This window comes from Chelonia mydas, chromosome 8, assembly GCF_015237465.2.
Source record: "Chelonia mydas isolate rCheMyd1 chromosome 8, rCheMyd1.pri.v2, whole genome shotgun sequence".
NCBI classification, from domain to species: Eukaryota; Metazoa; Chordata; order Testudines; family Cheloniidae; genus Chelonia; species Chelonia mydas.
In genome coordinates, this window is record NC_057854.1 from 32,348,384 (window position 1) to 32,373,706 (window position 25,323).

A 25,323-nucleotide genomic window follows, 5' to 3' on the forward strand; every position below is an offset into this window, starting at 1 on the left:
AAATAACAATATGACAACAGGGGACTTTACTGGGACCATGAAAATAGGCTCTGGGGAAGGAAAGGGTTAAGGTTAACTAATCTTTAACATCAACAACTCAACATGTTTCCCACCTCCCAACACTCTCAGCGCTTCCCAGCCCCTAACTCCTTCCCGGGCACCTTGCCAGGCTGATGGCACACTGAGATTGAGTCCAGAGAGGAGTGCATTGGCCAGCTTACACAAAAAGGGTCCCCTTACAGTGTCTTGGTCTCTGGGTGGGGCAGAATCCTCTCCTGGCTCTCTGGCCTGCAGTCCCGTGGAGGGCACGGCTGGCTCTCAGTAACTGGCACCAGGTTGAATCACTGCCACTCTTGATGCTGGTCTCTGCAGGGCTGGCACTGTCTGACCCATGCACTAGATCCCACAGCAGTTCAAAGATCCCCTTTGTGGGAGTTAATCAGAGACTCCCTTAGCTGTTCTGCTTCTCTTGCAGTTCCCAGGCTCAAAACTGAAACGAAATTTACACTATCTGTCTGTATCAGGCTGAGCCATGTCACCCTTGAGGCAGCCTTCCTATTGGCCTCATACGGAGTATTTAGTCCATTCTGTCCCCACCCCGGACTCCAAGCATGCATGAAATGGTAGTCCACAGAGCAGGACCCCCCTAGAGGCTCAGCCCAAATGGGGGTTACAGTTGTACTATAACCCGCTGTAGCCTATACCCACTGACGGGCATGCCAACTCAAGATAAAAGCACCAGCCCTCTCAGATTAAGGATTTGTATGTGTGGATGGGATTCAAATTAATCCTGCAATGAAGACAAGTACTAAGATGTGGTGGAGCCCTGCTGAAGGAGGCTATGGCAGAGGCAAGCCACTTAACTTCTTTCTGTTGCAATTTTCAGGGGTGGCAGGTTTGTATAATTTATGGTGGTGCCCAGAATGGGTCCAGGTCCCGCCCCCGCACCTGCATATTGGTGCACATAACAGAATGAATGGGGTAGGGCCGAGGGATTTGGAGTATGGGAGGAGGCTCAGGGCTGAGGCAGGGGTTTGGGGTGCGGGAGGATGAGGGCTTTGGCTGGGGCTGGGGATCAGGGGTTTTGGGTGTGGGAGGGGCTCAGAGCTAGGGCAGAGAGTTTGGGTGTGGGGATGAGGGCTGTGGGGTGGGGATAGGGATGAGGGGTTCACAGTGCAGAAGGGGGCTCAGGGCTGGGGCAGAGGGTTGAGGTGCGGAGGGATGAGGGCTCTGATTGGGGGTGCAGACTCTGGGGTTGGGTAGGGCTGTGGATGAGGAATTTGGGGTGCAGGCAGGCTGCCTAGGGGCTGGGGCCAGAGAGGAGGACTCCACAGTCCCCGCAGCCCTCTCCCAGCCAGCAGCATGCTCACACAGCACTGTCACTGCACGTGCTCTTAGGGGACGGGCCCCTCTCAGGTCCAGGAAGCCCTCTTGCCTCCCTGTGGTGGGTGCCGGGGGTGGGGGAGGGATGCCATCATGTGTGCGCCTCCACAAGTGATGGCTGCCACCGGTACCACTCCCTTTTGTAGCCGGCAGTGGCCAGCGATGGAGCACAGGGTGGAGCAGCAGGACAGACGCCCACTACCCAGGGCGCAGGAAGGGATGCTCCCAGGCAGGTGCACAGGGGCAGCAGGCAGGGCCGGGGGAGGTGTGCGGGGGCGGCAGATGGGGCCAGGGGAGAGACCCAGCCCCGAATATTGGTGGAGGCGGGCCCCTGGGCCCTGAATTTGCTAGAGCACGGGCACCAGGGGACAATATAACTTGTTGCCCCGGCAGTTTCCCCATCATTCCAGGAGTGCTGTGAGGGTTAATTAGCTGAAGAGTAGTATGGAAATATTAATTTAAGGCCCCAATCTTGAAATCTACTATATGCAGACTGATCCTTACACCCATGCAGACTCTTATTACAACCAATATGACTCCATACACGCACAAGGGTCTGCCCCTGCAGTTTAGACTACAGGGACAGTGCCCAAGTATTGTCATTATTAGGCATATCGATGACCTTAAATCTGGGTTTAATTCATCTGGTATTTTGTATTTATTAGAAACATCTCCCAGCTTCCTCTTCTAAACTTGAGAGAAGAACTCTGCTGTAAGGGGATAACAACAGAGGCTCTAATCCTTCAAAGATTTATGCATGTATTTACTTTTAAACTCAGTGACTAATCCCATTGATTATAGGACTATCAATACGACTACCCACAGTGCATAAAATAACTCATATGTACAAGTCTCTGCAGGATCAGGGCCTATAATGCTCCCAGTGAGCTGTACACATTATTCAAGGAGACTGGGAAGCAGTTATGGTTTCTTGCCATGTGAGTTTGTGGGCTAGTGAATAGGGAAACACACTACTGATGTAGAAATCAAACTTAGCCAGGGTAAAGTGGGAGTGAAGCTATGCCAACGTAATAGGTATTTTTGTGTGATGGTACAGTCCAAATTTGGCTTGGCAAATCTGTGGCCTTTGTGAATGGAAGCCTCCCCCGCAAATCCCACCTTTTTATTTTTTCTAGAAAAATCTGCAACTCATTAACATGTGGTGAAAGCAATGCAACAATGCAATCTTGATTGTAAAATCTCTTTTAAATCTTAATATTATGGAGCCAAAGTCTTTACTGCAAAGCCCCTTGCTTTTGTGGTGTGAGGCAGAGTGTCAACATTATTTGAACATCTCTCTTTTGGTAGTTTAATTTCCTTTATTAGAAGTTTCATTTGGGTGAGTGGGGTGGGGAAGAATAAGAAGAAAGGGAAATGGGCTATTGACAGTGCAGGCCTAATCTTGCTCATTTTACTCTCACACATAGCCCTTATGATTTTGGTGAGTATGATGAGCAGGACTTGATTAGTTCAGGGTGGGAAGATCCTTTAACCTTGTGTACTGTATAGCATGTGGATGAGCCTGATGTTGCTTTTTAATGTGCAGGACGTTGCTTCTCGCTGTTCCGTTTTCTGAGAGTGGGAATTATTGCTATTGTTAGTTGAATAATTCCTTCATTGAGTTTGTCACCTTGAATGGGAATGGGACAGAACTGGGGCTTACCTAACCCTTTTCCTTTGTGAGTGGCATCCCTCTGGTACATACTTGCTCTTTTTCTCTTTGATTTATACATGAATTCTACTGTTTCCAAGCTAGAAGAACCAGATTTTTATGGCCCAAATCTATTAGGCACAGAAGTAGCATTTCTCCTTTGGCTGAAAATCACCCCATTGTAGAGGGACAGCACAATGCCTGACCATCACTAAATTCCCACTTGTGTCCTCTTTTGCTGTAAATTTCACCCCACATGCAGGCGGTCCACAGTTTAGTTCATTAGATCCCACTGACACCAGAGAATTTAGCCAATAAACTTTGAACAATGTTTGCCTTGGCCAAACTAAAAGGCACCAATGTAAAGTAGGGTTTTTTAGTGGCTCAAGAGTTCTGTGCTTCTTTTGCTTGGTAGATGATAATATGCCAGACTCTCTTAATTTATTCTCATTTGAGGGTAATCTGCCATCGAAATATAGTCTATGTCTCATGTAGACTCAAACAAAAGGTAAAAAAGGCTCCTCTGGGTATCATTAGATTTAGATACCAGATTGATTCCTATTTTTTGCCAGCTACTTCTCAGGTATTTGAAACTTGAATTAATGCAGGTAATTAATGTCTGGGGCTGAAGTGTTAAAGGGACCTTGATGATACTTCCTCTCTGAAACCCATTCAGAAAGGCCTTCTCAAGAAAGTTCTTGGTTGACTAGTCATCTGATTTATACTGAGTTGGGATGTCTCTAACTGGAGGCAGAAATTGGTCTATGCTTTGGCAAATATGGGAAAATGTAAGCTAATGCTGGATGCTAGATCTCCAGAAAGGTGTCTGCTGCCAAAAGGAGCTGTTAATTCTTTAAAGCTGCAGTTAACTAAGGTTAGTTCTACTCAAAGAGCCAAAGGCCATAAAAATGGTGGAAAATGGCTAAGCAGAGGAATCTTGCTGATAAGAGCTCATTCTGGAAAGCCTGCTCTTGCCCTCTGGTCCAAGTGGCCTTGTTCTCAGATAGCCAGTTGATCTGGGAAGCTTAGGCAGATGCACAGGAATAGACCTTATGCAATCAACTGACTCCACTTTACTTTTAAATTGGCAGAACTGTTTAAAGTGCTACTCTGAAAAGCAGATTTTTCTAACTCAACAGATTTTTCTCCCTGTGTGTATGTAGAGCCAGATCTATTGACTATAGTGACAAAAATAGGGATTTTTCTTCCTTTTTAATGAAGTTGGCACTGCAGAACAAGCACAGCTATTGGAGCTGGAACTGGGATTCTTCCTTGTGCATTATCAGAATTGTTTACTCTGTTCCAATTACAGATCCAATCACTAACGCTTGTGTAAGTCCTTTGGCAGTGGTGGAGCCTACCCACGTCATTTGAAGACCGTGGCATTGTGCAGGTTTAAATCAGGACAGAATTGAGACTGCAGGAGCTTTTATTACTGAGAATGATACATGAGAAGAAAGAAGCCCAGTTTCTTTGTCAGCACCTAGGTAGAACTTTACTCGGAGCACCTGATCCTGCAGGCTTTATTCACATGACCACCAATGAAGTCAAGCCACAGTAGACTATTTCTGTGTGATGCGCTCTTTGGCAGGCTTGATTTGTTGTCTTCGTAGGCAAGATGTTGTATCTATTTCATGGTTTATTGTCTCTCTCTTTTCATCAGATGTTCGTTGCCGAGGAGAATGTGGATTTTCGGATACACGTGGAGAATCAGACACGAGCAAGGGACGATGTGAGCAGGAAGCAGCTTAGACTCTACCAGCTGTACAGCAGGACGAGTGGGAAACACATCCAAGTTCTAGGCAGGAGGATCAGTGCCAAGGGGGAAGATGGAGACAAATATGGTAAGAATATTAACTGTGACCTATCCAGGGTTCAGTACAAAGGTTTGAAATGAATGTGTTTGGGTGAGAACAAGTGGGAAGATGGGTCACAGCCTTGCACTAGAATGGGCTACCTGTATCTTAGCTTATGCAAGGCGTGCATCAGAAAAAGGAAGCTGTGAAATTGAATTAGAAAAGCTGTTTGTTCCTGAAGCCCTTTGAGATGTCTTTGGCAAAGATGCTTCCAATCATCTTGATGCAGACCCCTCACTAGCAGGAATTTAGAATTGGATACAGTAAAGTATTGAGTGCTGCTCCCAGCTCCCACTCAAATAAACTGGAGTCAAGAGAAATTTAAGCATCTTGCAGGATGAGATCCAGGGAATCAAAGAGCCCATCATTCTAGTTTCCTGTGAGTGCACCACTCAGTCTAGCAAAACACACAACTGCATCCTATCAAAAGGAAAATGGAAGAGTTTTATGAAACTTCATCTGTGTAATCCCATTTCTTTCTCTCTTCTGAACACTGCATGTTGTACCTCATTGACTGTTGCCCTATGGTTTGGCCCATTGGTTGATATATCACTGCAGAAATTCATGAGCATATATTGCTTCTGACTGTGTATGATCTACATACGAGCTTTGGAATGTAGAGTGAAGGGGGAACTTTTTGAAAATAATTCTCTCTCAGGGAACTGCAAACATTAACGTGCAGTACATGCCTGGCATAGAGGTGTGCCACACAGGGACGGCCTCTGCCAGTGTGCCAGGAGCATATAAAGCGGGGCAGGATAAGGCCTGTGTGCTAATTGTGCCACTGCAGAAATAGTGCAGAAATAGCTGATCTATGTGAAAATGACCCCTCTGGTATTGCCAAAGCCCTAGTTAGTTCTACAGCATGCCCTTTACATAGCTAAGAAAGGCCAGGCGGGTAGGTTGCCCTTTGTTTTTCCAACATTTCTAAGTAATATGGGGTGGAGAAGACGATTTGGTTTCTGATTTTAGGCCATTAGGCTGCTTTTGTCATGTTTCTGTCCCTTTTGTGCCTGCACAGTCATCATAAATACTCCTCCCAGGCCCTAGGATGGGGAATAAATTCCAGAAGAGGAGGATGCTGAGGTCCCATAGGGAACTGGGCAGTGGCCAGGAGGGCCAATCCTGGACCTGCACCAAGTGAATGGCAGCATGGAGCCCTGTCTTTTTTGGGGTCCCCTTCTGTCATGCACTGAGGTGCTTCTCCCTTAATGACTTGCTGCAGCCCACCCACCTTGGAAGCCCAGTCCACTCCCAGTTGCTGAAAAACTCCCTACCACCCTTGTTGTGACCCATCCCCAGTAATGACTGCCCCCCCCGACCCATCTATTCCAGTTGCTAAAACCTTCTTTCATCATCCTAATAACAAGCCTCCCTGACCAGCTCCAAACCCCTCCCACCTCTAGACCAGCTATAAGGGTTGTGAAAACTTGCTCACCATCACATGTGGCGCAGGGACACTTAAAGCATGATAATCCATGTGGCAGTGAGTGGGACCTTAGATGCAGGATGTGGCCCCTACCAGTGGCTGTGATAATGGAGTGGAGAGATGTCAGAGTCAGGGGTGTGGAGAACCATCTGTGCAACAGCCAAAGCTGACTACCAAGGCGATGGCATAGAATTAATTATTTTCCATAAACGCCAACAGAGGCTTTGTTAAGGCGTTGCCTCTGATCAGGACCATGGATAGACCTAACGCAGGACCTTGGATCTGAACACTCTTGAATTTTGGAACCAGATCTGAAAGTTGTTGGTCAGGTGTATCTCTAACACAGAGTCTGGAGAACACTTTTGTCTCACACCCATTGGTTGACCCTTTCTCCTGCTCCACATCATCTCTTCTTCCTTCTCTGGAGTATAATTTTCATCATCTCTGAATCGGGCCCACTGAGTCAGAATCAGGATTAGATTTTGGGAATCCCAGATTCCCAATCCCATGCTCGTTCCTCTAGGGCACACTGCCTGTCTTGGACTATGCTGCCTTTCATAGAGTGAAACTCTCTTCCACCTCATGCATTGGTCAACATAGAGAGAGGCAATAACATTGGCAATGGATGTAAAAGAGAGTCACAGTGTTGCAGGGAGAGTGGGAACCTGTCTGAGAAGATGCAACAAAGGAAAAGGTGCCCGAGCATATGAAATAGAGTCAGCTCCAAAGGCTGCTGCTGCAGGCACAAGTCTAGAGAAAGGGAAGGAAGTGTGTGGGAATTATATCTGGAACACTGTATAATATGGTGTGTTTTCCACAGGTGCCTCCAAACACTGAAGTATCACTTCAGAGAGGATGCAGGCTGGTGGGTAGGTGGGGGTAGTCTTCCCTAACCTGGGAGTTTGAACCCTTTCATCTGCCTCTTCCAGATAACACTCGAACTCCACAGCTGCTGTCTCACTCTTTAGAAGGGAGGGCAGTTTAGGACTTAGTCTTCAAGTGAAGAGATGACCTTTCTTTCTGAATATCCAGCATCCAAATAATACATTACAATGGTCCGGGGGGGGGGGGGCACCGTTATTTGGGTTTTCAGGAAAGGGAGAGTTGGCTGATTTATTGTAGGTCGTACTGTCTTGTGCAAATTTTCCTTGCCTCTTGGCTAAAGAGGATGCACAGAAATGGAGTCAAAATGAGGTCCCAGGCAGTGCTGTGGTGGTTTCAGAGCTCATAGACTTGGTGATCACTACAGCACAATTTCATGCAGCTTCAGATCAGTAAAATAACAAACCGTAATGTGTATTAGACAGCTGCTGTAGGAAGAAACCAAGATCTAAATGGAGGAAGTATGGCAGCCCAACCACCTGATATGGGTGTGCATATGCTCTTTGTGAGGACAAATACAAGTTCTGAGGTCCATAAAATAGCTGATGTAATAATCTGGGGATTCAATTTTGGGTTTGTGCAAAGCGGCCTTAGCTCTGAGGCCAGGATCTGGCCCCATGTGTCTGATTTATTAAACAGAAAATTAAGTCTGTTAATAGAATTAATTGAGTCTGTTTAATCCTTTTAGTTGGATGGATTTTATTATCCCTTCTCAAACGTATGAAAATCCATTTGAACAGATAAGTCAATTATCAGACTAAATTAAATCTAATAACGATGCCTACTGCTTTCAGAAACCCTAATTAATCTAAATATACTTACCTATCTCACTGGTGGTGGTGGGGGTGGGGGTGGTGGTGGTGAGGCTGTTCCTAAAGTGCTCTGTTATCCTCAGATAAAAGACGATATATATATGCAAAAATACTGTCTCTTCTCTTAACCTACCATAAATTAATGAAACGACTGACAATCTGTTTACAGATTACACATTCATTTTGGATCCTTTAATCTATTCTGATGTAGTTTGCTCTGGCCCAGAAAAAACAATATTCTTGTTACAACTTATTACTACTTTACCAGGTGTCTAAGTGGTTCTTTTCATTCAGAAAATGAAATGGGCTGGAAGGAGGGGAGGGAAGAAGGACTTGGAACCTTTATATTCTAGCTCAGATAAATGGTACAGATAGGCGAGATAGAGATCAGTGACCTGAAACACTAGAGCCTTTCATTTATTTTCATTTCACAAAAGGCAGAAGACATTCTATACTGTTTGTTCACTATCTTTGTGTCCGGTTCACTTGGCTGGATGGAGCTCTCTAGAATGGGTGAAGGCACTTTGGTTCATTTGTACTTCACAGCTGTGTGATTTTGTTTTAAAGTATATTTGTCACAGTCTAAGGTTGTACCGGATGGGGGGTGTGTGTGTGTTTAAAGTTAATCCAGGAGAAGTGATTTCCCCACCCTTCGCTGTTGTGTGGCATGCTTACCACCAGTTGTCCCCTTGGCTGGTGCGTTCCTCCCCAGAGATGGCAGTATTTCAGTGGTGGGTGACTTCTGGCCGGATCACGGCCTTGCACCACTTAAGACATAAAAATAGAGGCTTAAGTGAGACCTTGTGCTGACCCTCTGACCTGGGATTAATTTTACCCATAGTGAGTAAATTGCTTTAGGATTCTTAAGGATGGAAGGTGCTATACGTAGGTTTATTATTACTATTTTATTATAATTTGTTATTAGAGGGTATTTTTCTCTAAAGCACAGTCATGCCTGTATTGTACTAGCGTGACCCTTGTCAAAATATTCCACAGGAATAACCCCAACACTCCAGTTTACAATAGTGTTTTGGGCTAATGCAGTAATCTCCTCTATAATTGGGGAGAGCACCAGAAGTGAGGAGCCCCCTCATCCTAAACTGTCTTTCAGTTTCCAAGCCCTTCACCTTTAGACTTCCAGCCTCTCTGAGGACCTGATCCCAAGCCCGTTAAAGTCCATTGAAAGACTCTCGCTGACCTCCTTGGGTTTTGGATCAAGCCCTAGATGCCTGTGAGAAAAGGTGGGCTATACATTGTTCACAGAATATTAACAAGTCTGAGCCCTGGCAGATCCTGTCGGGAAGCAAATTCCAGAGACAAGGAGAATACCCTGTGTCAGTAGCTCCCTCGCTTATCAAGGAGGATCATCTCCAGTGTCTCCACTCACATCATCTATGGCATTATGACCCAGGGAGAGAGTCAGTCTCTCCGGTAGTCAGGTCTCGAACCCTAAAGGTTAAATCTGGCACCGGTATACCACCTGGAAACTTATGGGGAGCCAGAGCAACTCTGAGTATCTGTCCTATATCCCCTGTGTGATGGACCACTCAGCTGTGATCACTGCATTCAGTACTAGCTTGAGCTTCCAGTTGGTGCCGGTGTACAAGCACCGGGGGGGGGGGGGGGGATGTGGGGGGGGGGAGGCGGAGGGAAGGGTGTGGAAAGTAGTAGTATGGTAAAATAGCCTCCTGTAATTATTAAATTCTTTCTTAGGTTTCAGTCAGCCTGTGCTCTCTGAAATTAACGAGCTGATGTAGCAGTTCTTTGGGCTTGGCAGTCTGACAGCTAGCCTAGAACTCTCTCAACTCATTTCACTAATGACTCCCATTTGTTCTCTCTCAAAGCCTGGAAACAATGCAAAATACCAGTGCCATTGTTCCATGTCTAGCAAGTCATTCCTTCCCTTCAATATCTCTGGCACCTTAAAAGCAAGTTGCCTTGGGAAAACCCATTAACCCTTTCCCTTCCTACTGTAGTTTATATTGATTGTGGTTCCCTTGGGAATGGGAGGAAGAAAAACAAACCTCCTTTCAGTGCCCGGAAGGCACAGAGTAAAAGTGTTTACCTATAAGCAAGGGGGAGATATCCCAAGTAGTTACTGTGGCTAGTGAAACATAGACATCTTTCCACAAGCATCAGTTACAAGCATGACATTTAGAAATCTGCTGTTTCCCAGGTATATGCAAAAGGACCTGCCTATCATGGTACAGATCCTCAAATACCCTGAATGAATTGTGATTTGCTCTGTAATTTATTCAGTCAAAACATCAGGATGGCTGTTTCCTATTTAAACTACGTATTGCTGCCCCCAGTCTCTTGCCATTACAGTTTTGACACGACAACAAGACAAATAATTTTTCAGAAAGACCTTTTATCTTCTAAACCATTTATTTTCGCTTACTTGGCCTGGGGGCAGAGCTGACCTCAGTGTAGCGATGATCATTCACCATGGCAGCTGTACAGTCATACAGGGCTGTGTGATTGGGCTAAGCCAGGGACGCCTTCGCTGTCCAGCTGCTGTGTTGTCTCCCCCCATACCCCCCAACATCTCCTTATCATTCTCTGTGTGTGATTGTCTCCCCTTCTAATTTGGGTGGAGCAGGCGTCCAGTGGCAAAGTTTTCCTTTGAAAGCAGGCGAGGATACACCACGAGTGACAGAGCAGCTGGATGAATTAGAAACATTGTGAGCAGACTGGCTGCTTTGTTGAACTACTAATAGTAACTCTGGAGCCAAGCCTCCCAGAGCTGGGTGATAGTCACCTTAGAGTCTATTCTGGAAGGTTCAGTAACCGTTTGAAATATATTGTAATTGTTTTATTTGAGCCATCTGTACATTGAAGGGGTGTGTGTGCGTGTGTGTACGCATGTGTTTGCTGTGATCTGCATTTGTGCCCAGGTCGTGGGAGCTCTACTCAGGAAAGATAAGGAATAAAAAAGTAAAACCAAGGCTATGAAAATCTGTTTCAACCAGTTTCAGAGTAGCAACCAGTGAATTTTCAGCAGGCCCTTCCACAGACATCCACAATATTTGTGACTCCAAAGTCTAGCATACGAGTGCACAATGGTTAATTCCATATCTGACAGCGCAGATGCAGTCCACCTGTTTTGTGTGCAAATGTAGACGTGAGCCTTGATTTCCTCTCCCCCGCCCCTGCCTGAAAAGTGACCAATCACTTTGGGTTCCTCACTTCTGAGCTCAACTTGAGAGACCTTAAACAGTCCTGCTTTTCAAAGGGTGGTGCTCAGCACTTTCTGAAAATCAGGCCCCTTTTAAGGTGTCTCTAGTTGGACATCCAAAAATGGAGGCAAAATCACTAGTCACTTTTGAAAATGTAGGCCTTTATGCCTACAGATATATTAGGTCCCCACAAATAGTGAAAGTGCAGTGTTTAGAGACCCACTGAGAATTTGGCTGTAAAGTTTTAACATGAGGAGTGTCAATGAAAGATCTTTATTTTCATACAAATTATTAAAGGGTTTTCCTGTTGGTTAACTCTATGTGTGTGTGTTTATAATTCTATACTGTGATTTAAGTGTTCCCATTAGAAATGTAGAATAAGAAACAGGATCCCATCTGTGAGCAATTTAAGAGGAAGTGAGACAATGGAGTCAATTGCTACTCCAGTTTAGATAATCAATACAAATATTATTAGTATAGTGATTTATCTTTCTAGGCACTTTATGAAAATGTGAATGCCAGACCCTGAAGACAAGGCAATATAATATTATCTGTTCCTGCTTTCCTGTGATTAGGCTTTCCTTCCACAGAGTTTGTGCAGCTGCCTTTCTACATGTTTTTCCCTAGCTGTGGTGAAACACTGGAGAAACAAAGTTAGGGTTCTCTCTGTTTTTGCTGATTCTGAGACGAATTCTGGTAGATTCTGTGTGTGTTGGTACAAAAATGACGTTATCGTTTTATGCAGGAGCTGTACAGTGATGTGTCAGTAAATTAATGGGAGCCTCCAAAATCTTGGAGACAATCTTTTTCATTGTTTTAAGCTTTGGTATTTTCAGGATCACAAAAGGGTGATTCTCCAGTATAAAGGCAGAAAGCGCTTAAATCTTGTGTTTATCGAGCTCTGGTGAGTCTTTCTACCTAGGTATTTATATCAAGCCTAGAACTGTGTGGTATCTGACTGATTTTCTTTATGCTAAATCATTTGAGACAGTGCTGATTTGAAGTAGGTTCTTGTAATTGCTGGGACATGGCTAAACGTGCCCTGAAAATAGAGCTGGCCAACATTTGTGGAGTGAGATGGTTTTTATCCCCCAAAATGGCCTTTTTTCCAGAAATGATTTTTTTTCTTAATAAATGATTGATGTCAACATTTTTTATTTTTATGAAACTTCTTGTGCCTTTTTTCTTTAAAACTAAATAAATAAATGGGGGAGGGGAGATTTTTATAGAAAATATTACCTAAGAGGTTATTGAAATGTTCCTTTTACTGAAAACCTGGACTTCAGTAAATGAAAAATATCATTGATTATTTGGATAATGGTTTCAATAAAGTATCAGGGGGTAGCAGTGTTAGTCTGTATCCACAAAAACAACAGGGAGTCCAGTGGCACCTTAAAGACTAACAGGTTTATTTGGGCATAAGATGCATACTTGTTATATTCAGATGCATCAGAAAAAGTGGGATTTTTACCCAGGAAAGCTTATGCCCAAATAAATCTGTTAGTCTTTAAGGTGCCACCGGATTTCCTGTTGTTTTTGTGGTTTCAATAAAAAATTTCCCCTACAATTTTGCTCAACATTTTAAAAAAATGAAAAATTGTTTCAAATCCTTTTGAAATGAAAACAACTTTGAAATTCCAACTTTTTTCATGGAAACAGATTTTCATGTTTTAAGGGAGGAAGGATGAGCAGTGGCTGGGATGGTATGCTGGGATCCAAGAGTCCTAAGTTCAATTCCCAGCTTTGAAACAGACTTCCTGTGGGACGTTGGGCAAGTCACTTACTCTTGCTGTATCTCAATTCCCCATCTGTGCAGTTATCCTCATTGTGTTGTGAAAATAAATATAAAAAATTATGAGGTGGTCAAATACTCTGGTAATGGGGGACGTGTCATAGTTTAGGTAGAACTAGCTATTTGCTGTTTCTGATGCTGATAGATCAGTCCTATTTTTAGGCCATGATAGTAATAATGTCTTATACTCACAGTGCCTTTCATTCCATAGAATCTCCAGCATTTAATGTGGGAATCTCTACAGCCACCTCTTGGATGAACCACAGCAAATATTTAACAATGCACAGCAACAGTGCACAGCAGTTTGGGACAGGAAGTTAAAAAGAATACTGTCCCCTCTTGGAACTGCAAAACAGATTTATCTAGGCAGAAAGGTAAAAAGCATGAAGCCATTCACTGCGGCTCTTAAGGGGAGGAATAACCGATGTGTGTTTCTTAGAAATTTGGAAGAATCCAAAAAGGGAGTTGAAAATACCACCCACCCCCATCCCACCCGCGACTGTCTGTGGTTTGAACTAAATATTGTCCTATCAGCATTCAGCAACCACTAATTTCAGGTCCTTCCAATGCTGGCATTTTCTAGACAGCCTGCCAAGGAGGACACATGTAGGGTGTCTGCAGTCTCCAAAGAGTTCCCAAGACAAAGAAGGCAAATCAGAAATAAAGGGGTCAAGAGGGCCTAGAGAATGAACATTTGTTTCTTGTGGCACATGAAGAGGGTCTGAGGGATGGAAGGAGATAAAAGGGTGGTCTGCGGCTTTCTCTGCGGGAACATCCTTCTAATGATCTACGTCAGCTGTAGGGGAAAAATATATTCCAGCCATAATGCGTTTTCAGAACTCTTACACTAGACGGTGTGCTTTGAGCTGGGAGCCTCTGAACATGTCTCTAACTGAATGCTCCCAGCTCTGGTTGCAAATGGGTCTCTACTCTACTCTACTCTACTCTGTGTACACTGTGGCCCAGATCCTACTGAAATCAATGGGAGTTAGATACCTAATACATGACTAATAGACACTCTGTACTACACTACATAACTAAGCAGAATCCCCACATAATGCATTAGGGAATGGTGTGACTTAGTTTGCAGAATGGCTGTGTATTGCACTAACCTTCTCCTGCTATCCTTTGCAACTAGGAGACTGGAATTAGTGTCAACAGAACTTTCTTCTCCGCTGCATTCGCAGCTGCTAGAAAATAGGGGTGCTCCTGCCTCTCTAATAAAAAGTGGGTCTATGCTATAGACACATACACATTGTACTGCAGCCCTACTTCCCTGTAATTGTAATGAGCTCAGCGGTGTCAGCCTCAGAATCTTGTTTCAGGAAGTAATTCTCAGTACATCGCAACTGGCTGGCAGTTGTTTTGGCTGGAAGGGGATGGGACTATATGGAGCATCGTCCTGCAGCCTCTTAAGTTCTTTATCATCTGTCCAGCAGTGTTTGTTCTTGATCTTAGAACTGGGATTGGGCAAAGGAGGTGGAAGGGATGTTGGGCCTCCAAGATTGTGGATCAGTATTATGGGTTGATCTAGACAGGAGATTGGCTTAAATGTATGGCCAATGAATATAGTAAATGGGAGGTGAATAAATTTGGGATCCAGGCTTCAAGATGGCATGGCTGTGTTTTGTTTTGTCTTTAATGGCTTTCAGGAATGGATGGGAGAGGAAACTGGCAGCAGCTGGAGAAGAGTTAGGGTTGGGGAGCTGAAGGAGCAGGCGAGAATCGGCCAGACCTGCCTGTGATCCCATTGAAGATTGGAGAGTAGGTGAGGAACCCTGACAAAGCGGAGGGGAATGGCTAAGTGTAGAACTGGAAGGATGCACAGATAAGGATTAGGAATGAAATCAAGATATAAAAAAGCCTTACTTCTTGGCAGTGTGTCTGCTTGTGCATCAGTGGTGTTGTGAGACCTGTACTGTGCTGTGGTTCTCACTCCTGAAATATGGGTGTGAGGGGACATATTGCCACGAGCCACAGAACAGCAGACACTGATATACTGTTCTTGTACCATCTATACACAGAGGTTGGGAAATGTTCCAAAAGATTCCATTTACTGCAACCTACACTGCAACCCAGACCTCCACTTAATTAAAGAAAAGGGTTTCAAAATAGTTGTGGTGAATTATGAAGCAATTTAAAGGCATTTTTAATTCTTAGTTTAAAATGATGTACCCACCTATAGGCAGCGGATCAGATCCTCAGCTAGTGTGAAATGGCCTGGTTCCATTGACTCCAGTGGATCCGTACCAGTTTACATGAGGTGAGACTCTCGCCCAAGCTTTCTTTGCCTATGAAATGATAGTTCTAAGAGTAACAGCAGTGTGGCAGCTCCGAAGTGGAGCATGTGCGAGTTAAAGGCCTTTGGATGCACCTTTTTATCACAACTGAGGTCTGGTTCTCCTCTGACCTCCACCAGTGAAACTTCATTGATTTCAGTGGTGCAGCTCCTGATTTACACCCATGTGGGCAAGAGACGAGTCAGGCCCCTAGTGCCTAATAGCAATGGTACTTCTTGTATCTTACACCTTCAATAAGACCTTGCATTTCAGACCATTTTACCAAGTGGGAAGCAAATCAACACTATTACATTTTAGCCCGTGGTATAACTCATTGTAGTGGGGTCGCTGTGATTTAGTGCTGGCTTTTAGTCGCCCCGTGACATCTGATCAGGAGTTGTCTTTGTTTTATTTGCTTCTCCATCTACATTTTTAATTGATTTTTACAGGTTATGTTTTCACTGGTGACCTGTTAGCAGGCAGCTAGCCAAAAACATATTGATTTTACACCTATTAATTTGGGGATACCGACAATGAAATCTAAAAGCCTTGTAGCCCCTAGGAAAATCAATCCAACCGGGAGGGGGGAATGGCACTGGGAGATAATTGCGCTTATTTCTCTAGTTGCCTGCCTTGTATGTTATACTTGTCACCCTGAAACACTAAAAGCTTTGCCATTACCTGTCAACAAATAAACAAATACAACCTGTTTATAAGCCTCAGTAGTGGGAAAATGTTCATTTTCTGGCTTCCAAATCTTGCTCGTTAGTTTTTATGGCATTTTATTGGTAAATCCGACCACGTCACGGTGGCACAAGGTGTGATCCCTGACCGACATGGCTGTGTTCGCAAAAGTCCCCCAGGTAGATGCAGTTAGAGCAACAAACTGAGCTTTTGCCAGTATAGCGTATGTTGCTTGTGGGTGATGGGATAAGCTATGCCAGCAAAAAATGCAGTTTTGCTGGTATAAGCTGTGTCCACACTGGAAGTGCTTTGCTGGTATTGTATACCTGTATACTAGTATAGAGTACTGGCCAAGCGCTCCCACTGTAGACCTCTGTCCTCGGTCTGTGGAACTGAAATCTTTAGCTTCTACTTAAGTAGACCTTGTCCTAACATAGGGCCCAAGCCTGCTGCCTTTACTCACATGAGTAGCTCCATTGACGTCAAGCTTTAAGGAGCTGATGCCAATTTATGAACTGTTTTGTTGATATTGTCTGGGATTTTGTTTTGTCTTTTTTGTATTATTACCAGAGGTGCCTTTCCTCAAAAGCAAGACTTCATCAGCTCCTCCCTGTGGGTTCTACTTGGAGGAAGCAGTTTTAAGCTGTGGCAGAAGTCTGTAGGAGCTTCTCTGGTGAGGCTTCCCTAAGCAAGTGCTACAAATTGGCACATGCCAGGGTGTCCTGGCTATGCCCATTCCCCGGCTAGCACTGTCCACCTTGTGGCTTCTCTGCTTAACCTTGAATCTCTTATTTCATCTTAAAGCCCTTTACAGTGAGGACTGTCCACACTAGCACTTAGGTCAGTGTAACTTATGTCGCTCAGGGAGGTGGCTTATTCACACCCCTGAGCGACATAAGTTACACTGACCTAAGTGCTAGTGTGGACAGCACTATGTCGGCGGGAGAGCTTCTCCCGCTGACATAGCGACTGCCTCATACAGAGGCAGTTTTACTGTGTTGATGGGAGAGCTCTCCCATCAATCAGCATACAGTGTCTTCACCAGATGTGCTACAGCTGTAGCACTTTTCGTGTAGACTAACCCTGAATGAGAAATCAGTGAGGTCTCGCAACATCTTGTGAGGTAGGTAGGGCTCATCGGCCTCTGAATACATATGAAAATCTTGTTTATATGCGTTTGTTCTTCCTGGACTATATTTTTCCTCAGAGATCAAAATAATGAGTTCTGGTCTTAGATATTTCCACCACCTAGGAATTGAAATACCATGAGAAGGTCAGCTCTCGCGTTCTCTTGGTCCACACATAGCTCCCTGAGGCATAGAATGTGAAAATCATAAACCAATACTTGAAGAAAACAATTGCAAACCTAATTTAGACTGCAACCTGTAGAAGGAAGGGACTTGGTCACCTTCCCTGTCTGTAAGACAGTTAGTGTAGCATATCAGTGTATGCTGATCTATAAGAATACTTGTGTGCACCCATACCGTGAGGTATGTAGGTAGGTATTGGTATCCCATTTTACTGATGGCTATAGACTGAGGCCCAATGGGAGAAGTGACTTGCCTAAAGCATTGTTTGCATGAGAATGTTGGAAGGAACAGGCTTAAGCTAAATCAATATAGCACTCTTTAACCACCACAAAGGAGCAACTTTCTTGTGTAGACAAGACACACAGTCATATATTTGTAGGCCATACCGCCTCAGAGTGATGCTTTTCTCCCTCTAGTGGTGACTAGGCCAACTAGACTTTGATAAGCCTGCTACAGCCTGGGCTAACACAGGGGAATCTTTTAGCTCAGGCATCAGAGGCTCACGTGTTAAGATTGAGAGGTCCCAGATTCAATCCCCACTCCTGACAACCCCCCTCCATACCTCCGTCAGTGTTTCATAGTCATTGACAGAGCTGGAGATAAGGCTGAGGACTCCCATTCCCCTTCTAACCACCATGATCCAGTGTGACTTTTCCACCTCTGACTACTATAAGCCTAGGATTCTTTTGTCATAAATTGTCAGCAATACTGTTCCTGCTCCCACTGAAGTCAATAGTGAAACTTTGGCTGACTTAATTGGGGCCACTAGTAGCACTATTATGTTGGTCTGTCCTTTTTTGCACCAGTTTGTCACTTCCTACTGATTTTGCATTTTGTAAAAATGGAGGAAAAAAGGGAAAATTCTCCACTTTGTCCTGTACATGTCTGCTGAACATTTTGCCTTTTGCCTGAGCATGGGGTGTGCATTCAAGTTGGTGGACGCTCTTCATGGAAAATGAGTATATAATCTGTAGTAAACAGTGCTTCTCCAGTAGGGATAAAAGGTATGCAATGTGGATTAGAGAGGCAAATTTTACCCAGAGGCACATTGACTGATGCTTTATAATCTTCATTCATTCCTCAAGGATTTAACTCCTCTACATGGCCCTTTGGGTGATAGACATTTCTTGGCCTGATTGAAACTCTTTGGATCCCTCCCCAGACTCTCTGGGTTGCCTTAGAATTTCCGCTGTGTCTCCTATTGATCCTGCTCTCTCAGAGCTAACTTTGCAAATGTGACTTTCAGCTACAAACCATCTCTTTGCAGTTTGAACCAGCTAAAACCGATATCTGTCTCTCAGTCTCTCAGCAGGAAGAGACTAAGGGGAGACAACAAATTTCAGCTCCTGCGGCTAAATTGCTGTGCTCTTTAGCTGCAACCTGCGTTAAACTAATTGACGACCGGCTTTAAATATAACCCCTGATCAATCAGATTCATTGATTTATTTCCCCCTTCCCCTTACCAAGTGCTAAGCAGCTTCCAACCTGGCTCCCTCCCCAAGAATTGCAAACCCCATCCACTGTGTAATAAAAAGGATGGGATATTTTGACAGCACTACAATCTTATCAGCACACTGGCGGAGGAAGGAATCTCCTATATTCATATGAATGTTTGGCAACTAAGAAAAGCCTCACTCAACAACAACAACAACAACAACAACAACAAAAGCTGATCCATTTTCTCCGGATGTCTTTGAAAGAGGCTTACCTTAGAGACAGAATAGAGAAAGGCTATTGATTTTGTTTGACCTCCAAACAGACTGCGGTCAGTATGATATTTTCCCTATTGGAAATGAAGCAGGACTGTGAATTTCAGCGTCAGCGTTTGTATTGTATCTGTGCTTTGGAGCTTTGAGTTCTTTCTCAATAAATGTCAAGTGGTGAGGAAAAGTAACACTGGAATACTCTCTGGATCTACTTCTCCTTCCTCTTTCTCGCCAAATTGCTAGTTAAATATGACACGTGTTGGGACTAGAATAACATTTAGCAGTCCCATCCACTGAGCCCCAGTGCAGGGTAGCGGGTTGAGCCATGAACATGAGTGACATTTTGTAATTTCCATCTTACTTTTTCCAGGGCCGTGCCAGGCTCCTTTTCAAGCTATTAATTTCTCTTCTGCACCAGTGCTCATTATAACACCTGGTGTTAGGAAAGATGCTGCAGATTTATTGATGAGGAGGATGCAACACTGCTGCAATCTTTATTTTTCCCTTTGGTGGAGTCTCACTAGCATTGGCCATATGGTAGATCTTGTATATTTTCCTCTCTCTCTCCCCCTCCTTTGATTATCCCCTTTCTGTATACAATAACAAACTCTCTAAGGAGCACCTCCCTGGTCTTATTAAACTCCCCCTGAGATTCTCTGCCTTTAAATGGGATAGCATTCCTAATTTGCACTTAGTATCCTGCAATTAAACCAAGTATCCTACTTTTACCTCCTGTGGTACAGTGTGAAAATACAGCTAACATTATATTTGTTAAAGAATCACATGGCTTCTTGGTAGATCTTTGCCATGAGAGGTTTCATTAAATCAGCATGCTTGTTCCTTGACAACAGCCTATTGAGAGGAAGTGGTTTGGAAGAATAGAAATACATCTTGGACTACAATTCTGCAACAAACCATTAAGTGAAGGTTTTGGTCAACAAAACATTTAGACTTAAAAAGCAGGGGCATTTTTTTAAGGTCACAAGCTCTTGAATGTCAGTTTCAAATTCTCCTCAGACTCTCTTTGAGATGAGGTATATTAATCTACAGATCTAACTGCACTGAGTCCTTCCCTATATTATCTCCCCAACAATAATGCCTTATACATGTTATGTGTTTGCTACTTTCCGCAATTCTATGGCAACAGTGACATGCATAAGTTTGCTGATTTCAGCATGGGACCCAGATCAAAGAATAACCAAGTAAACCAGTGCAGATTGAGTCAGGGTGTTGGCAGAGTGTTTGTGATAGTCAAGCTTCCCCATCCTGAGGACCCCTGTTGGTACTAGCACATGAAGTTTCTAATTGCAGCAGATGCCTCGGTTTCAGTCCAAGTGGACAGCAGTTCAAATCAGCTCCAAAACCTATCCTGTCTCATTTAGAAAAATGAGTGGTCTGCATTGTCAGCGCTCAACTAGCATTCACATTTTGAACTACCTTTTAGGTCAGGGTGAAGGTCGGTGATATGAAAGTGTAAGACAGCCTGCATTGTAACTGCCTGCAGCCTATGTGGTCTGCTGACAATTATATATCAGTTTCCAACTGTAGTGCTTAATTTCCCAGAGTGAAATAGCCCTTCACCTCCCTAAAAATAATGAATGATGGAATACGTATTCAGATAGTGTGAGCCAAATTAAGCTGAGATTACAGCCTGTGTTATGTATGTAACTATAGTGACTCCCCAGAGGAGGGCTTTAAGGGTCCCACAGAATCTTTGTTTTTAGCCTCAAACTAAACTTTTTTTCATACTTCAGAATATTCAGTGACATCAACCTGATTCCTTTGCAAACACCTCCAATAGTTATGGGGAAGAGAGAACAGGGTTGGCTGTAGCCCATGCACAAACATACAGGAAAGCAGCCAACAGAGAGAGATTATGAGAGGTGATTGAATAGCTCTTAAAAAAAAAAGTGTGAGTCTGCCCAAAGCTGTGCTGCTTTGCTGGACCGAACAGCATATGCCCTGAGAGATACCATGAGCTGAGGAGTCAGTTGAGGGTGGCTTCAAGATTCATATTTCCAAACCTCCACCATTGCACAAGCAAGTTTTGGGTATGAACCTCTTTGTGTGTGCAGATGGGCATTTGTATCTGAAAACTGGGTGATAGTATATCTAACTACCCAGTGTGCCCATGTAAAATCTCCAGGCACAGTAACCAAGGGATCTTGGAAATGAGTCCCATATGGTTATATCGTCCAGTCAGACAGAACATGGGAAACACAGGCAAATAAACATACATTTGCTGAAAGTTCACTTCCCCAAGTTGCTCTTCTGAATCCCCACATTATACAGTGCTTGGTAACTATTCATTGTCCATTGTCCTTTGTTTACTGATAATACAGTAAAAAGTATCCATCTAGTGGGAGGAATAAGGGAAAAATTTGCAGTCTGACCTTGGCCAAGTCAGTTCACTTGTTCTTTACCCAAGGGATGTTATGAGATTTCATTAATTAACACACAGAAAGCACTCTAAGATCCTTGAATGACAGGGGATGTGTCCGTACAAAGCATTATTATGAGGTCCTCTAAAGCACCAATACAGAATATTACTATATTGCAATAGCTTTCACAAGACATCCACAGTACATCAGAATGGTAAAACCTGGGAATAAGATATTCTTTTCTTTAATTTCTAAATTGAAGACTGAGTAAGTGAAAAGCCAAGATGTTCTTGTGTATTAAATGCTCATAAGCCATTTCTATAAGCTGGGTACCAAAGTCCCTTTGATTCTCAGAGGTAATTGTACTTTTTAATTAGCTGAAAAAATCCTCAGCCCAGGATCTTGCTATATAAATTATAATTAACCCCTTGGCACTGGAAGTTGAGATTTCCTGCCCCGAAGCACTAATGCAAAACGCATTAGCAGCACTTAACGTCAAGCACTCTAGACCACCAGTGCCAAAGGGTCATTTTGCTACCCAATAAATACTGCTTGCACTTGGAAGTCCAGTAGGAAAATGGCAAAAAAGCTGTGGAAACTTGAGGGAATTGCGGAAGACAGGATTTGAGGATGTTTGACCTGCTGCTTTGAGAGCTGCAAATGCCACAGCAGGAAGGACAACATTGAAAAACCTGGTGAGGAGATGAGAGCAAGGAGAGCGACGTGTCACGGAGAGTGGTTTTTGTTAGCGGACATGGCTGGTTGACTCGCCTTGAGAATGGCCCTGGGAACGCACAATTCATACACCTAGAGTGAAATAATTGTGTGTTGCCGAGAAGGAGAAATTGCCAGACACACTTGGCTGTGCCTGTTGTATACAGAGCACACTGGCAGCAGGGGTTTGGCCACCCACTGTTCTCATTCACTGGCATCCTGTCTTTCTGTCTCCTGTTCATCCTTGCACATTTGGGGATGAATTTTTAACTTTTCAGATGGGAGGGGGCCTGAAGCAGAACACCAGGTCTGAGGGATTGGGATAAACACCCCAAATATTCTCTGAAATCTTGAGTCTCCAGTTATAACTCTCCCTTCTGGGTCCCCATGCCACCCCCACCCCCAAACAACCTCCGCTCATCTCTCACTAAGAACCTTTCTTGGAGAAGGGAGAGGCCTGGTGGTCTGTTGCTCCCTGTCTTTGGTGAGTCTTCTACTGATTTAGGATGAACTGATGGCCAGTCCACTCTTCTTTCAGTATCCCAGTCTCCTCTTTAGGAGCCAATAGTGAACTTTGTGGTTGCTTATTCTTTCAAATTAACTGGTTCATTGGCTTCCCCTGAACTTTCAGGTGGTGAAGTTACTCTTCACTTCCCCCACAAAAGCTCTTGTATAGTGTTGTTGGCATAGATTGCCTGCCATGTTCCATCCTCAGAAACAGTTTCATTTCAGCACTGGCTAAAGTGATTTTGACGTAGATACTCTGTAAACCACATAGGGTTCTAGAGGAACACATTAAAAAATATACAGACTTATTCTATAAGGACTCACGGTTGCTCCATCCTCTGCAGGTTCAGAAGATTGTGACCCAGTTGAACCTGTGCAGTTCCATTATGTTAAAGGCAGAGTGGGATGTGAGGACAGTTGAGTGCAGGTGGTCCACACACTCGCCATAGCATGTGGGTGCATTAGGGAAGATCTGCAGCTGTGAAAATCACCGATCAATTGATCCCACAGAAGTCATCAGTCACCAGTTACCAGCAGCAATAGCAGTTGTGGAGTGTCTCCACTGCTGTTGCATGGCCTGGAAGGAGGATTCCTTCCCCCTGCTCTTGTGGAGCAGTCCAGTAAACAGTCCCACTCCTTGGAATTGCAAACTAGGTCAGAGATTTGGCTGTCAGGGCTGCATTTTAAAAATACAACTCGCCTATTTATAAAACCTCCTTGGGGTGGGGAAGAGATGCACAGAGGTGAGCTGAAAGGCACGAGGGGAGTTCCGGAGCAGGGAACCTCCCACGCTTCAGCCACACAGTTTGCCAGTGTGCCCCAGATGTGCACAATAGGAGCAGGTGAAAATGTGATCACAACTCTATCTAGAATGCATTCACCCCACAATGCACTCTCACATCTGTTACAGAGATATTTTTACACTGGTAGCCTAAGATACATTTCAGCTGCTGAGGACATCTTCACTCCTCTCTGCTTAAAGATCACAAAAGGGGATAAAATAACCGGGGATAATGAGGTGGCACAATAAAGGAGGAGAGACCTGCTCTGGGGGAGTACAGAAATGAGTGCTGGAGAAGGCATGTATTTCTGAGGTTGCTTTTTAAAGTGAATTATCTGCTGGTGAAAGGTGCTGGGTTGAGAGCCCTGGAGTCTGAAAGAACTGTTTATCCATGGCACTGCCTGGGCCTCAGCATTGCCAGCTTCTCACACCCTGTCTCCCGTTAGTGTGCCTTCCCTTGCTTCGAGAATAATTCCCTCTATGAGGACTCATTTAGGTTCACTTGCACCATCCAAAGGGTCACCTTAGCACCAAACTTTTACCTAGCAAAAGATCAATAAGCATAAATAATAATAGAACATCAATACTTAGTCAAATGAAAGGGCCACATTTTGCTCTAACTTGCTGCATATGCAATTGAATTGGTTTCAGCTGGGTCACACCGTGTGTAAAGCAGGGCAGAATTTGGGCCTTTATTGAAAAATCCTTCACCTACAGGTGTCAAGTAGAGCTGAGCCCAAATCAAAATCCTGATCCAATCCCCACCCCACCACCCAGAATGTCAAGGAAGTTCAGATATGAAGGCAGATCTTCTCTGGTTTTGGTGGCTTTGGCCTGTCTCTGGGATAGACAGGATACATAGCAAACAACATAACACAGGTATTGTGCTGTCAATGTCCAGCATCTAAACCCAAAGAAAGAACCCTGGAGATCAATGAATTCTTTTACATCTTATGGAGACATTGGTTGTGCCTCGATAGTTAAAGATGGGTTGACTTTTGCACTTAATGACAGGGATTCACTCTCTGTTATGTATATAGAATATGGTATATCCTCTACTAAATTTTAGTACTTATTCTTTGAGTATTGAATTAATGTGCTGAGAATTCATAAGATTGAGTTTAAAATTAGATTTAAAAGGGGTCCTTTCAGAAATTTAGCATCCTGTATCAGACAATTTTTGTCCCAGATGATCTCAGTAATGAAGTAACAGATTCTTCAAAATTTCCATACAGTTAAAATTCATCGAAAGACACTCAGACAATCATAACTCTATCTTGTAGTGACATATATATGAAAAAAATGAATGTCTTTAAAAATCAGTGTCCTCTAATGTGGGACCACAGATGCTAAAATACATTAATTGTAATTGTATGGTTATTGTCCAGTGCCAGAGGGCAGAGCTAAGGTTGTTTGTTGTTGTTGTTGCTGTTTTTAGTGTACTGAGAGAGAATTTATTTTTACCAGGTGAATAGAATAGAGCAGCTTCCACTAAAATAAGAGTTTCATTCAGCTGGAAATACCCATAATGTTCCAAACTATGCAAGTCCTTAGAGAAGATGGACCCTATGGACCCTGGCTCTGCAGAGGGGAAACTCCTTGCTCTTCCTTTTCTTCCCTTATCCCCATTTTTTATCTGAAGATTATTGTAGCATACGTAGCACTTCACCACTTTTACTTATAATACGTTATCCTTTACACGGCAGGAGTGTGAAGGTTAAAGATCAAGGCCGAATATATTTTCGTTTACTTTCACATCCATTTGTCATAACAAAGGCTGTTTTTAATTTTAAAAAGTGAAAAAATCCTCCCCGCATTCAGCCTAGGCTGCATTAGATTATGTTACTGCCTTTTCTTCCCTGAGTTCCAGAGCCACAAGAATCCTGTTGAAGATACAGTAGCATAGTGCAACTTTCTTTTCAGCATACTTCTCACTTGCTGGGGGAAAAAAAAGTTACAATGAGCCCTTTTGAGAAA

At 43.8% G+C, this 25,323-nt stretch overlaps 1 protein-coding gene across 1 annotated transcript in view; it reads left to right on the top strand.

The window, feature by feature from the left end:
• FGF18 (fibroblast growth factor 18) overlaps positions 1-25,323 on the top strand; it is a 109,478-nt gene that overhangs the window by 44,022 nt on the left and 40,133 nt on the right. The window contains exon 3 of the mRNA XM_007071468.4: positions 4,698-4,878. Coding sequence (XP_007071530.2) covers positions 4,698-4,878 — 181 coding nt within the window. The remainder of the gene's footprint in view (positions 1-4,697; positions 4,879-25,323) is intronic.